Source organism: Silene latifolia, chromosome 11 (genome assembly GCF_048544455.1).
Source record: "Silene latifolia isolate original U9 population chromosome 11, ASM4854445v1, whole genome shotgun sequence".
NCBI classification, from domain to species: Eukaryota; Viridiplantae; Streptophyta; class Magnoliopsida; order Caryophyllales; family Caryophyllaceae; genus Silene; species Silene latifolia.
This window is the reverse complement of record NC_133536.1, coordinates 24,943,924-24,958,129: the sequence shown is the minus strand read 5'-3', so window position 1 is coordinate 24,958,129 and position 14,206 is coordinate 24,943,924. Positions and strand designations below refer to the sequence as shown.

The following is a 14,206-nucleotide window of genomic DNA, read 5'->3' as shown; positions in this document are numbered from 1 at the left end:
ACGTCGGGGGGAAGACTTTGACCTTTCAGGTAGGGGACGAGGAGCTGATTTTTCATCAGTCTAAGTTCCGGAGAGCTCCCATGCAAGCTCAGCCTTGCAATGCTCTTTCTTCTATTGATCCTATTATTGACACTCCAGATGAAAATTTGGAGTATTGTGCTGCTATTGTTAACCCTCCGCCTCAAGTTGAGAGCAAAAAGGAGGAAAGTTCGTCTGTTTTCCTTGCTGCAGGTACAGATGAAAGCAATGAAGGAACTGTCAAAGGATATGGTGAAATTAAAGTCAATCAGATTGGGAATGATGACGCTACAGCTGGTGATAAAGGAGCAAGGATGAGGAAAGTTCGTGCATATGTGGATGTGAACTTTTCCCCTCCTACCGTTTTAAACGATTCAAATTCAAGCTCATGGAAGTTGAAGAGGACAATCAATGTTGCTGAGATGACGTCCTCCAGTTAGAAGCCCTCCCAGGGGCTACTGAAGTGCATTGGAAAGTGAGCGGGGAAATGCCCCGTGTAACACCTTGTAAAAACAATTTTTAATTTTCCCGTTGAATTTCTTTTATTGCTTTTAATTAGGACAATTAGTTTTTAGACAGGTTTTAGCATAGATTTAAGACTATAGACTGTTCCTATGCGTATTTGGTATTTTGGGATATGTTTGCACGTGTTTTTTATGCAGGTTTGGGGAATTTTTACGCATTACAAAGAAACAATGACGAAATTAAAGAGCTTACGCGATAAAAGAGCTCGATCGAGTACTTTTTGTACTCGATCGAGTGAAAAATGGACGATCGTGTGGTTCCTGTTCATTCGATCGAGTGAAACATAAAAGGGGACTTCTCGATCAAGTAGAATTCTACTCGATCGAGTGGATGAAGCATCAAAGTGTTCGATCGAGTGGTTTAAAACCACTCGATCGAGTAAAATGGGAAGGACGCAGGGAGTTTTTCTTCTTTAACTCTTTCTTTTGTTTCCTATTTCATTCTTCCCTAATTTTTCGTCCCTCAACCCCTAATTACGATCAAAAACTTCCCCAAATCCCCATCTTTCTTGCCCAAATACCAAATCCGCCTCCTACAAATTGTTGATTGCTACTTAATCTTTCAAAGCCCTTTGTTTTCCCTTTGATTCGTGCTCCTTTACTCGGCTTTAAATCGGGTTTAGGGTTTGCGGTTTTTAGATCGAAAAATCGCCTCTTTTGCTTGTTTAATTGAAGATTAATTGCAATTTGTAGGATTTCTAGCATCAAGTAAGTGATTCCTTCATCCTCTATGCATTTTAATTTCGTTTTTTCGAATTTTTATGAGGAATTTTGGAATTAGGGTTCGAAATCCGCTGTTAGTCGAATTTTTTCGACCTTAATTGTCTTTTTTACCCTTGTCTATCTTGCTTGATGATCAATCCCCATTCCTCGCTGTTTTTTGCATGTCTTTTTCGAATTTTACATGATTTTTGCGATATGGGTTCAGGACAGTCGAAATTTTCGACTGTCATTTTGGTTATTGCTGCTGTAATTTGTCTAGTTAGCTTCATTGTTGCGAAATTTCTGCTGATTGTTGACTGTTATCACACCCCTGTCGATGCTTAAACATGCTTAATTTGGACCTTTGCACAAAATCTGCGATTAGGGCTGTTTTACAGACGAATTTTTTGACTGTCAAAAGGGTTTACATGCTTTCATGACCTAATTTACATCAGTCATTGTCTAATTGCTGCTGTGATCACTTGTTATCCCGCCCCTATCGCCATTACATGTTGTGATTCGAATTTTTTGAGGATTATTGGGAATTTTTAAGGCTGAAGTCGAACTTTCGACTGTCTGGGGTTTCACATGCTGCTCTATGCTGGTTTTTCGTGCTGTTTTAGCCGCTATTAGCCGCTGTTTTCTTATCACACCCCCTGCCCTATGCTTACACGATGGAGTCTAGCACATTGCCTTCTACCAGTACCACTTCTAGCCCGTCCTTGAGTGAGACGGTGGTCCCTGCTGTTACCACCGCCTCCACGTCAATCAATACCGCAACCCCAGTGTTCCTAGTTTCAGCTGCAGGTACAGTTTTCGCTCCAGCTAACTCTGCTGCTAGCTCAGTTTCGGCTGCCACTTCCTCTACGGCCACCACCACTGCTAGTCTTTCTTCGTCAGTGGTGGCCACAGCAGCCACTACCTCTACTCCAGCCACTGTTTTCACTCCTGTGGCAGACTCGCCAGCAGTTGCAGCAGCCTTTAGGGCAGCCCTGGTCCCTCACACCGTCACTGCACGGGCTTCAGCTTTGAGTGCCAGAGGACGGGGCCGATTTCGTGGACGTGCTCGAGATACACCAGCTCCTGTTACCTCTACCTCTTCCGCCCCCAGCACTTCTACTTCTGCCGCCGCTTCTACTTCTGGCACGGTTACAGTTCGGGGGGACACTTCCCTCGACTCTCACCCAGCCTACCCACAGGTAATTTTTGTCAACGCTTTACATCGTCAGAAGTTTTATAACCTGCTAGGCTGTTCATTTGTACCTTTCCGATTTCTAGAGAAATCGGCACTTGTGAGACTCGGCATTTACGAGTCGGTTTTTGATTTACTACGGGGCACGGGGATGGCCGGACTCATCACTATGAGCGGCCGTACCTTTCTTGAGCTAAGCCTTGAGTTTCTCAGCTCTTTTACCTTCTCTTCCGGGGCACACACTGTTGACCCCACTAGTTCTTCAGTGTCCTTCCGGTTGTTTAACCGGACTTTCCCGATGACTTTAGAGGAGTTTGGTAGGAGACTTGGTCTCTCCTCTACAGGTGAGACTGCACCCCCTAGGAGGGTCTTTCGTCAGCTTTGGCGGACCCTGGCCCAGACCACCTTTGCGGAGCGAAAGCTCCAACAGGTCCACCTTCCCCCTGTCCGTTGTTTTCTCAGACTGATGGGGAGCACTATTTTCGGCCGAAAGGAGCCGAACAACATCACAAACACCGAGCTCTCTATCCTGGGCGGTTACCTAAACATCGACTGCGAGGGTTCTTTTACCCTCAACATAGCTCACTTGACCGCCCAGTACCTTTAGAGCCAGGGGCTGAAGGAGACGGGAACTATTGCTTGCGGTGGCATAGCCACCATTCTTGCCCGTTCCTTCTTCCCCGTTTGGCCTCGTGACTTGCAGTACCTCGAGGGAGAGAGGTTACTGAGTCTGCTTTCTCAGCATTGGCTTACCCCAGACTACCAGACATGGAAGATAGACGGCTCCTTATCTGTTGACTTACCCTGTGACACTCTCCCCCGTCTAGAGCCCCTGCCTACTGTTACTAGGGGCGCCCGTCTGCCACCACTGCCTTGACCTTCACCTTCCACTCTGACCTACTCCTACTGTACCCGCCGCCAAGAAGCGGCGTAGAGCTGAGACTGGAGAAGGGTCCACACCTTCAGGGAGTACCCAGCCTTCCACGGCTACTCCCATCCCGACCCCTACTACCACTCCTACTCCTGCACCTCCCACTGACCAGACACAGGCTCAGCCGGTCCTACCGGCTACTTACGTACCACCTCCTCTCTTTGTGGCGCCTGCGGTCATGGACCAAGGGGGCGTCGTTTACGGTTTGTTGCTTGAGATCGCAGAGCATCAGGCTCATATGGAGAGGGACATCGCCCTAGACTTGCACCCTCTGTACGAGTAACACTTGCGGCGACACCGTCCGATCCCCGAGGGTTGGCCATACCCTTCCTTCTACTGGTACCCAGCTGAGGGGTACCCGGAGTCTGTTGAGGAGGAGGAGGAGGACGAGGACGAGGACCCAGAGGTGGCTGTGGAGAGAGCTCGAGCTGAGGAGCGGAGGAGGAGAGAGATCCTGAGTTCAGGGTGGAGGACGTCCGCGACAGCGACGACGACGCTGACGAGTAGCTACTGGTCTACTCAATTCCCCAGTTTTCTGGCTGGTTTGGGGAAGTTCGCATTTTGTATGTATCTCTTACTCTTTTATTTTGTCTCATTTTCATATATTGTTTTTATTTATTTATTGGTTGTATATTCCCGTTCCCCTGTATATATCTGCTGGTGTATGCTGGAGGACAACGAGGGCGTTGTCCGTTTTGGTTTGGGGAGGGTATTGCATCCTTTTGAGTATGCATTTGCATTTGTTTTGCATTCACGTTTATTTTTCAGCTTGCATCGTTTGTTTATTTCATTAAAAATTCAAAAATCCAAAAAAATTAGAAATTTTAAAAAATTCAAAAAAAATTCACGTTTATTTTTGCATATAGGTTGAGTCGGAACGGTAGATTTCCATGATGATAATGCACTATAACTTGTCATTTTACTTGAGCCTTGCACTTTTACTGATAGTTATTAGCTTTGTCATATGCATAATCTACGAGTTTCTGTTCAAATATAGCTGACCGTTTAGACTTGACCTGATAAATTGGCAAACTACTTGAAAAATTCTGAGTCTTGGAGCCATAACTGCTGACATTCATGGCCAGTTAATTAGGAATTGAGAGTAGTACTCCTTGCATAGCATGTTCATCATTTTTGCACTTTTATGACATTCAATTTCTCGTCAAATGCACATATTCGGGTTTGTGGGGTGTCACATGCAGGGAGGTGCTTGCAAATTTCCCTTTCCTTATATTTTTCACCCATTTAGCTCCATATAAGCCAAAACTTGCCTTTTTGACCCATTAGCTACATCCCAAATTAAGCCTGCCTAGTCAAGCTAGTTTAGTATGTTCTTTTGCGGTATGATCTTCCGTTTGCAGTTTGGTCCGTATTTCTTTGTTTGGAGTTGGTGGAAATTAAGGAAGGAGAAAAGGAAAAAAGAAAAAAAAAAGAAAAAAAAAAGAAAGACGTGAAAGAAAAGAGGAAGTTTGAAAAAAAAGTTGTTTGTTTCAGTTAGTTCTTTCAGACGGTGTTGTTTGTGGCCGTCTGACTCCTCCATTCTTATTCTATATTTTTGAGGAGATTGTGTGTGAGTTTAGTGAGCTGTGTGCCAATTGAAGGGCACTTATACTTAGTTTTTCAGTCAGTTGAGATTTGGATGGTTTATTATGGTCCTGTTAGGAACTAGCTTGACGCTTTTACCTCCACATTACCATAACTTGTTTTACCTTTTCTCACCTGAACCTCACTATTCCCATATTATTTGTATGCCCTCGGTTGTGACGGACATTATTGGTTGGAGTGTGTGCATTAGTACTTGAATTGTCTTTCATTTTTGTTGCATGCATGCTATGTAGGTCGCAGTTAGGTGAGTGACTGTCTTTTCTTCTCTCTTATACATATACATTCACCCTTTACTTCATGAGAGAAGAGTGACCACGGGAGAGTCCGATTTTGTTGGTCTTGCAAGGTCGATAGGTTGGCTATATTTCTGAACAGCTCATAACTCGTTTGCATATTGACCGCTTAGCTTTAACTGTTAGCTTTTGTTGCATTAAATTGGTTCAAGTAGCCAAGTTAAGCTAGCTCTGAGTTATCATTTCCGTTCCATTAGTTGCATTTTAGTTTACTCGAGGACGAGTAAAGGTTCGGTCTGGGGAGATTTGATATGTGCATTTTGTATAGTCTTTTTAGCCTATTTCAGCACGTATTTCTATGCATTTTCATACTGTTTTTATAGTATTTTGCCCCGAATTGGCTACTTTGGTTCGTTTTGTCCATTTTGTAGAAATGAACGCGAAAGTAGTGGAATCGTACCCTTTTTCGTCCTTTTTACATGCATTTAGAGGAGACGGGATTTTCCTGAGTGAGATACTGCATTGGGAAGCGTGATGGCACAGATTACGAGGTAATCGGGCGTGGACTTGAGCTGATTTGAAGACAAAGGACTCGATCGAGTAGTTTTACCACTCGATCAAGTGGTTTTTACGTCCCCTGTCAGTCGATCGAGCAGTTATCTACTCGATCCTTAAGTTGCAGAAAGAAGAGTTACTCGATCGAGTAACTATCTACTCGATCGAGTAGATTATGATAAGGTTTTGCTCGATCGAGTGGTTTTATTCCACTCGATCGAGTGGTTTTCGCTGCTATGGGCTTTAATCAGCCCGTGTATTGTTTTATTTCGCAAAACTTAGTTATTTTCCTATTTAAACCTACGTTAACTAGGTTATTAGGCATTCGATTCTTATCAGATTTATTCACTACTTAGCTTTTATCAAACTTTACTGCGTTAAACACTCTTCTTCAGTGTAACCTTGTTCTTTGGGTTTATATTGCTCGGATTCGATTGTTCTTTACGCCGGATTCGCACGATTGTAATCTTCTTCTCTTCTCTTAATAATAATTGATTGTTGTTGCTTTAATCATTCGTTTGCTTCATTATTTCCTTTGCCCAAATTTATTCTTTATGCAATTTTATTATAGTTTTAATATGTTGAATGCTGGAATTTTGTCTGCTGTTAGTTTTGATAGTTTAATTAGCAATATGAGTAGCTAAACCCCTCTGATGTTGGGATTAGGGGATCTGCGGTAGGAATGTGACGATGTAGTAAATGAAATAGATGAATTGGTTGTGAGACTCTGTCACCATAGCAATTTAATTGTATTTATCGACTTAGTTGAGTGCACGCTTCTGAGTTATTTCTTTAATCTGGCTAAAATTAATCCTAGATCGAAAGATTGGACTAAATAGGCCTGCTATGAACAGTAGACTACCCTGACGAGAATGAAAATTAAGTTAGTGGTATTTTAGGATAGAAAGTGGACCGAAAGGACCTTTCCACATCCGTCTTACATTAATTCATCTGAGTCATTTACAGTTGAGTCACTGGACTACCGTAGTGAACCGAATTCCCGACATGTCCCTCTCTATCTGATAGTTTAAACGTATTTCTTGCCTTTACTCTCTTGCCTTTATTTCTCTTTCCCTTTATACTTCGTAGTTTAGAAAACAATTCAACCCCCCCCCCCCCCATTTGTGACCAAATAGACGGACTTATATAGATATCTTGCCTCCCCGAGGAGATCGATCTAACTTCCCTAGCTATATAGTTAGTTTAGTTAGTTTATTTTTGACAGGTACACGACAGACGTGTCAACCTCCTTACTAGCCCTCGACAATATTTTCCCGCACCAACCGCTTAGCCTTTTACTCAGCTTATCGCGTAAGATGTCCGTGAGCATCTTCTTAGACCGACCAACAACATTGGGCAACTCCAAATATCTTTCCTGCTCCTCCACTTCCACTAAACCCAATCTCGTCGCCAAATTACTTCGCTTCTGCCTCGGTATACCTTTGCTAAACGAAACTGTAGTCTTATCGAGGCTCGCCAATTGCCCAGAAGCACTTTCGTACCTTCGAAGGATATTTGAGACGACATCAGCCTCCTCAATCGATGCTTTCATGAAGAAAATGCTATCGTCTGCGAATAAAAGATGCGATATTGGAGGAGCAGTACACGCAATTCGCACCCCATGCAAGCTGTTATGTTCCACTGTGTAATACTACGGTTTAATGAGTCTCTGGATACTCTATCGAGTGGGGCTTAAACTGTCGAGTAAGTATGTTTTGGTTTACGAAACAGTAGTCTGCCTGTAGGGTACTGGATCGAGTAAGTCGGTTATCGGGTATTATTTGACGGGTTTTGTTAATAATGCGGGATTAATATATATAATAATCTGTTAGCTTTCCTAAGCACTTTTTACAAACCTAATTAACAAAAAGAGAGATTGCAACTACCTTGTTTGATTCATCCGCATTATTGGCAAATCCCGGAGCTAGAGGAGTCGGTTTCAGTTGTTCTTGATATCATTGTGATCCTTGCGTCAAGGGTAAGTCCTACATACCGTTTTTGTAGCATTTGGTTGAGGTTGGTTAAACCCTAATTTTGGGATCGGGGGTTGTTATGATTATGTTGTTATAGTAGTGATTGTATGATTGTGTGTATAGGAGGAGGGTTCGTAGAAGAGAGATTTTGAGACAGCTGCTAGATCGTCTGCTTTTGTGTTTGCATTCCAGGTAGGGTTTTCCCTACTCAATATTAATTGCATGATGTGATTGGAGATTATGACATGTATATTATCTACCATGAGGAGAAAGTCAATGTAGTTGCAGATGCTTTGAGTAAGAAGAGTGTGCATTCTTTGTGCACAACTATATCTTTGATGAGATTGAGGGATGAGGTTGGGAAGTTTGGGATACATATGATCCAGAAAGGAGATGCCATGGGAGATTTGACAGTGCAGCCTGATCTTTATGATGATATTCGCGGTAAACAGGTGTTGGATCCCACGATGGTGGAGTGGAGAGCTGAAGTAGAGAAAGGGACAGTGTCTAGATTCTCTATTCATACAGATGGTAGCTTGAGGTTCGATGGGAGGTGGTGTGTCCCTAATGATAAGGAGCTGAAAAAGATGATCATGACAGAGGCTCATTGTACACCATATTCGGTACATCCAGGTGGTGACAAGCTATACAAGGATTTAAAGAAGACTTTCTGGTGGCCTGGGATGAAGAAAGAAACAACTGAGTTTGTGACCCGTTGTTTAACATGTCAGAGAGTTAAAGGGGAACAGCGACGACCACAAGGTAAGATTCAGTCTCTTGAGGTACCTGAGTGGAAGTGGGAGTCCATTTCTATGGATTTCATCGTGGGTTTACCGAAGAGTCAACAGGGAAACAACATGATATGGGTTATAGTGGATCGACTGACCAAGTCAGCTCATTTTGTGCCAATGAAAGATACATGGACTAAGGCACAATTAGCTATGGCTTATCGGAAGAATGTGCTGAGATTGCAAGGGGTGCCTAAAGACATAGTATCTGACAGAGATTCGAGGTTTATCTCACGTTTTTGGAAAGAGTTGGAGGAGTCTTTGGGGACTACATTGAAGATGAGTACAACATTTCATCCTGCGACAGTTGGTCAGACAGAGTGGACAATCAAGACTCTTGAGGATATGTTACGAGCTTGTGTGATGGATTTTGGTGGTAGCTGGGAACAGAGGTTAGATTTGATTGGGTTTTCTTACAGCTACCACACCAGTATTGGCATGTCGCCATTTGAGGCTTTATATGGGAGGAGATGTAGGAGTCTGGTTTATTGGGCCGACAGTGTTGAGGCAGTGGTTTTAGAACCAAAGATAGTACATGAGATGGTAGAGCAGATTAAGCTGATCAGGGAGAGGATGAGAGCGGCCCAGGATAGACAAAAGAGTTATGAAGATCTACATCGATGGGTTATAGTGTTTCAGGTTGGGGATAAGGTTATTTTGAAGGTGTCTCCTATGCGTGGGGTCATGAGATTTGGTAAGAAAGGGAAGCTGAGTCAGAAGTTCATCGGACCATATGAGATCTTAGACCGTGTTGGAGAGGTTGCTTATCGGTTGGCCTTACCGTCTGCTTTGGATAGGGTACATAATGTGTTGCATGTGTCTCATCTGCGGAAGTATGTTAGTGATCCGTCACATGTGTTAGAGGTGGAGAACATAGAGCTAGATGAGTCCTTATCTTATCTTGAGGTGCCTAAACAGATCCTTGACCGGAAAGTTAGGAAGACTAGACATGGTGAGACAGTCTTGCTTAAGATCTTTGGTCTAATAATGAGGTTGAGGAAGCTACATGGGAGGCGGAGGAAGCCATGAGAGAGCGCTACCCGTTTCTTTTTTATCAGGTATGTTTGGTTACGGGGACGTAACCTTGTTTCTGTTAGGGGGGTAGGAGATGGTCGCGAAGAGTTTGCATCTTTTTATGTTGATTTTGATATAGTTAGTAGTGGTTTGAGTCGGGTTGAGTTTGGTTGGTAGCATGCGTTGGAGTTTTTATGTTGAGTTTTGTTTTTGGTTGTTGCTTCGGGAGTGTGTTAGAACATTTTTATTTTGTTGTGGTTTGAACCTCGGGGACGAAGTTCTTTTTAAGGAGGGAAGACTGTAATACTACGGTTTTATGAGTCTCTGGGTACTCTATCGAGTGGGGCTTACTCTGTCGAGTAAGTATGTTTTGGTTTACGAAACAGTAGTCTGCCTGTAGGGTACTCGATCGAGTAAGTCGGTTATCGGGTATTATTTGATGGGTTTTGTTAATAATGCGGGATTAATATATATAATACTCCGTTATCTTTCCTAAACACTTTTTACAAACCTAGTTCACAAAAAGAGAGTTTGCAACTACGTTGTTTGATTCATCCGCATTATTGGCAAATCCCGGAGCTTGAGGTGTCGGTTTCAGTTGTTCTTGATATCATTTTGATCCTTGCGTCAAGGGTAAGTCCTACATACCGTTTTTGTAGCATTTGGTTGAGGTTGGTTAAACCCTAATTTTGGGATTGGGGGTTGTTATGATTATGTTGTTATAGTAGTGATTGTATGAGTGTGTGTATAGGAGGAGGGTTCGTAGAAGAGAGATTTTGAGACAGCTGCTAGATCGCCTGCTTTTGTGTTTGTATTCCAGGTAGGGTTTTCCCTACTCAGTATTAATTACATGATGTGGTTGGTGATTTGGTTATGATTGTTGTTAAAGTATAATGTTGGTGTTGTGACGGTTGTTGTATATTATCATTGTTGTTGTATCTGTCTGTGATCTTCGGGGTGCGTCCCTGGCTGAGTGGAGTCACTTGCGGGAGTGACTTCACGCCCTTGATTCGCCTTCTGTGGAACCCGCCACAGAAGGGATGTGCACATTAATGTACTTGGGTTTATCGCTCGATAGAGATGAGTGGGGCTTAGGTGGGAACGGCTGCGGTCCCCCACTGGCGGTGTGGAGTACCTGTTGCATTGTGTACTCTGGCAGGACTACACACTTTAGTGTTTAGTCAGTGATGTGGAGATAGATTATGGAGTTTGGGATTGATGTGACGATTGAGCTGTTTGGTAATTATCTTATTCTGATTGTATTGTGTGATTAGTACTGACCCTGTTGTTTGTTTTGTAAAACTGTGGTGATCCATTCGGGGATGGTGAGCAGTTGTTGAGCAAGTTTGATTTGAGGCAATTGGGCTAGCTGGGATGCGTCACGACGAGCAGTTTAGAGTCTTCTGCTGTCATACTTTAGTTGTTTGAGACATTTGGTTTTTGAGAACATGTATCGTATTTTTAACAGTTTTGGATTTGGATATGTAATCACTTTAAACCTTATTGCTATTTAAATAATGTTTCTTTATTGTCATTTGATTATCATTGCCTCGGGAAACCGAGATGGTGACGTTCCTATACCTGAGTGGTCCAGTAAGGCACTTGGAGTATGGGGGTGTCACACACTGCCCGTCTCATCAAACTGGAAAGCACCTCGGCACAAAGAATAAACAAATAGGGTGAAAGGGGATTGCCTTGTCTCAAACCCCTTGACGGTCTAAAAGCATGTGATGGCTGCCCGTTTATGAGAACCGAGAATGACACCGTCGAAACACAGTCCATTACCCATCTAATCCACACCCTATCAAACCCCATCGCTCTAAGGACCCGCTCCAGAAAAATCCACTCCACCCTATCATACGCCTTTGCCATGTCGAGCTTCAATGCCATAAATCCATCGCTGCTATTGTGTCTCTTCATATAGTGAAAGATCTCGAACGCAATTAAGACATTATCTGAAATGGCTCTCCCCGGAGTGAATGCACTTTGATTTTCTGAGATGATACCATCGAGAAAATCTTTTAGACAGTTCGCTAGGACTTTAGACACAAGTTTGTAAGCCACGTTGCAAAGGCTAATAGGCCGGAACTCGCGGATTTTATCAGGGGCTTTCTTCTTTGGTATAATAAATATATTTGTTTTTTATCTCCCTTGGCAATAGCTCTCCCCTTAGAATAGCAAGGACCGTACTAATAACATTCGGACCAACCAAATCCCAGTATGTTTGGTAAAATAACCCGTTCATTCCATCCGGCCTCGGAGCCTTTAAAGGGTGCATTTGGTTGAGAGCCTCAATGATCTCCTCCTCACTATACTCACGGCGAAGACCTTCATTCATCGCTTCAGTTACTCTATTGCCAATCCCAAGTAAAATATCATTCGTGACAATTGGTTGAGCCGACTGAAACAACTCCTGGAAGTAATCATTTGCTACACTCGCTATTTCCTCGCCCCCAACTCGCTCGACCCCATTATCATCGATCAACTTGGCAATGTGGTTTTTTCGCTTCCTCTCCCCGGCTCTCGTATGAAAAAATTTTTTATTCTTGTCCCCGTCCTTTAGCCATAATGCCCTCGACCGTTACCTCCAAAACGGTTCTTCTTGACTCCTTAGCTTCGCCAATTCCGCAACCAATCTCTTTCTTTTTTGCACATTCTCCGCGGATCTACTCTCTTCATTAAGCCTGATCAGCTGCTTTAATTTGCCCTCAATACTCCGTCTGATCTGCTGAATACTTGTGCCCTTCCATGATTTTAATTCTTTCGCACAGTCCTCAAGAATAGACACCAAGCTGCCCCTGCCCCGTTCCACCCCACGAGCCACCGCATCCCCACATCCCTCTTCCCCCACCCATATTTGTTCAAACTTGAATTCCCTTGCTCTTTTTCCTTCAACCTCCCTCCTATTAAGAACTAGTTTAATGGGCGCGTGATCCGACCATTCCCTAGCAAGATAGTACAGCCGAGCAAAAGGAAATAAGTCCGCCCAATGACCTGAACAAACCGCTCTGTCAAGCATGCTTTGTCTATTCGCTTCACCGATTTGCCCATTATCAAACGAGAAATTGTATCCTTCCCATGAAATACACCGTAGGACGCAATCATCTAGTGCATTCCGAAAGTTATTCATCTGCCATTGTGGACGGCTCCCACCCTTCATCTCAGTTGAATACGTAATCTTATTAAAATCGGCGATGCATACCCAAGGAAGTTTTGATTGGGAATGGAGTAACCGAAGAAGCTCCCACGACAAATGACGGTCTGTCACAGCTGGCCAACCATAGAAACCTAATATCCTCCACTCCCCTTCTTCCCCACGAACCCGGAAGTCCATATGATGAATTAAAGCGGAAATAAAGGTACAATCAACATCCTTCCTCCAAAGAAAAGCCAACCCCCCTGACCTTCCTGCACTATCGACCTCAATACCGAAATAACCGCTTATCCTCTCCCGCACCCTCCTCATTTCATGACCACACAATTTTATTTCGCATAAGAATAGTATGGCCGGGGCTTCCCTCCTCACAAGATCACGGAGCGCATTCACCGTGTCGGGGTTGCCCAAGCCCCGACAGTTAATACTTATGATATTCATTGGGCCCGGCGGGGTTGGCCACCGTCAACCTCTGCCCCAGGTTCTAAGACGCCCCCGTCTAAAGTGAGTTTAACTTTCTTCTGCCCAACACCCAGTAAAGTCTCCTCCCTAGATCTCTTCAAAGCTATCTGCCTTAGCCCCGTTGCACTACTCTAGTCACCCCCTTCCTCTCCTCCTTCCCTTGCTAGCCTCCTCCAACCACGCACATTCCCACATCCACCACTGCCATCCACACCCTGCCCCTCCTTCGACCTCATGTCCTCCTTCCCACCTCTTTCCCCCTCCCTCATCACCGCCTCCACAACATATGACAAGCAGGTATTTTTTCTTCCTCCCATACCCATAAGAATCCGCTCCTCCTCTCCTCTACTACCCCTCTCTGTCTCACCAGTCCGTTGCCCATCCCCATTTTCCACCCGCGAGACACTCTCCTCCACAAATACCTCTGAATCACCCTTCAGCTTATCATTGTTTTTTTTCGACTGCAAATCAAGAGAAATATTTTGGAGTTTCTCGATCATATTGGAAATAATCTCCCTTGAATCTTCCTTCTCTGCTCCATCAAACTTCGAACTTAAATCCCTAGCAGCCTTTCCCGACCCCTCCTTACCCGTCTTAACCACTTTCCACGGCGTAGCTCTTAGCCAGTCCCCAAACTTTAAGTCTTCCTCATCATACGGCCCCTCTTCGCAATCCTTTTCCCCATGCCCAATAAGACCACACCCATAACAAAAGGTAGGAAGACGTTCGTATTTGATAGCGAAATTACTCGTAGAGCCTCCCTTCATACGTATGGGTATATTCTTTTAAAGGTTCTCTAATATCATATAAAACACGAACGCGAATTGCCCTATCTAATTCAGCATTCGGGCCATGTTCAAAGTGCATGAAAGTGCCCAGGCAATTCCCAAGTTTTCTTGCATTCTCTAAGCTCGTTCTACCCGAGATGGGTAGGCCATATCTGCGTGCCCAAATTGGAAAGAGGAACAACGGTACGTCGGAAATCTTACCTGACTGATTTGGTTCATCAAAGCACCAAACAAACTTATCAAAATGCCAAGGCTGCCCTTCCAAAA

The 14,206-nt window shown here is 43.9% G+C and overlaps 1 protein-coding gene across 1 annotated transcript; it reads right to left on the bottom strand.

Moving 5' to 3' along the window:
- Nucleotides 1-1,911: 1,911 nt before the first annotated feature.
- On the bottom strand, nt 1,912-13,001 carry LOC141613122 (uncharacterized). Its single transcript, XM_074431859.1, has 5 exons — nt 12,121-13,001; nt 11,745-11,886; nt 11,230-11,449; nt 6,999-7,329; nt 1,912-2,236 (listed from the first exon to the last, which is right to left on the bottom strand). The coding sequence occupies exons 1-5, from the start codon at nt 12,999-13,001 to the stop codon at nt 1,912-1,914; spliced, it is 1,899 nt and encodes a 632-aa protein (XP_074287960.1).
- Between the last annotated feature and the right edge of the window lie 1,205 nt (nt 13,002-14,206).

Bases quoted from the DNA above. Each gene is read 5' to 3' on its own strand.
- LOC141613122 (XM_074431859.1), bottom strand. From the start codon at position 13,001: ATGAGGAGGGTGCGGGAGAGGATAAGCGGTTATTTCGGTATTGAGGTC. The intron at 11,887-12,120 runs GTAACGGTCGAG...GATTGGCAATAG, and splicing joins CAAGAAGAACCGTTTTGGAG to AGTAACTGAAGCGATGAATG. The intron at 7,330-11,229 runs GCAATCCCCTTT...TTTTATTCGCAG, and splicing joins GTCAAGGGGTTTGAGACAAG to ACGATAGCATTTTCTTCATG.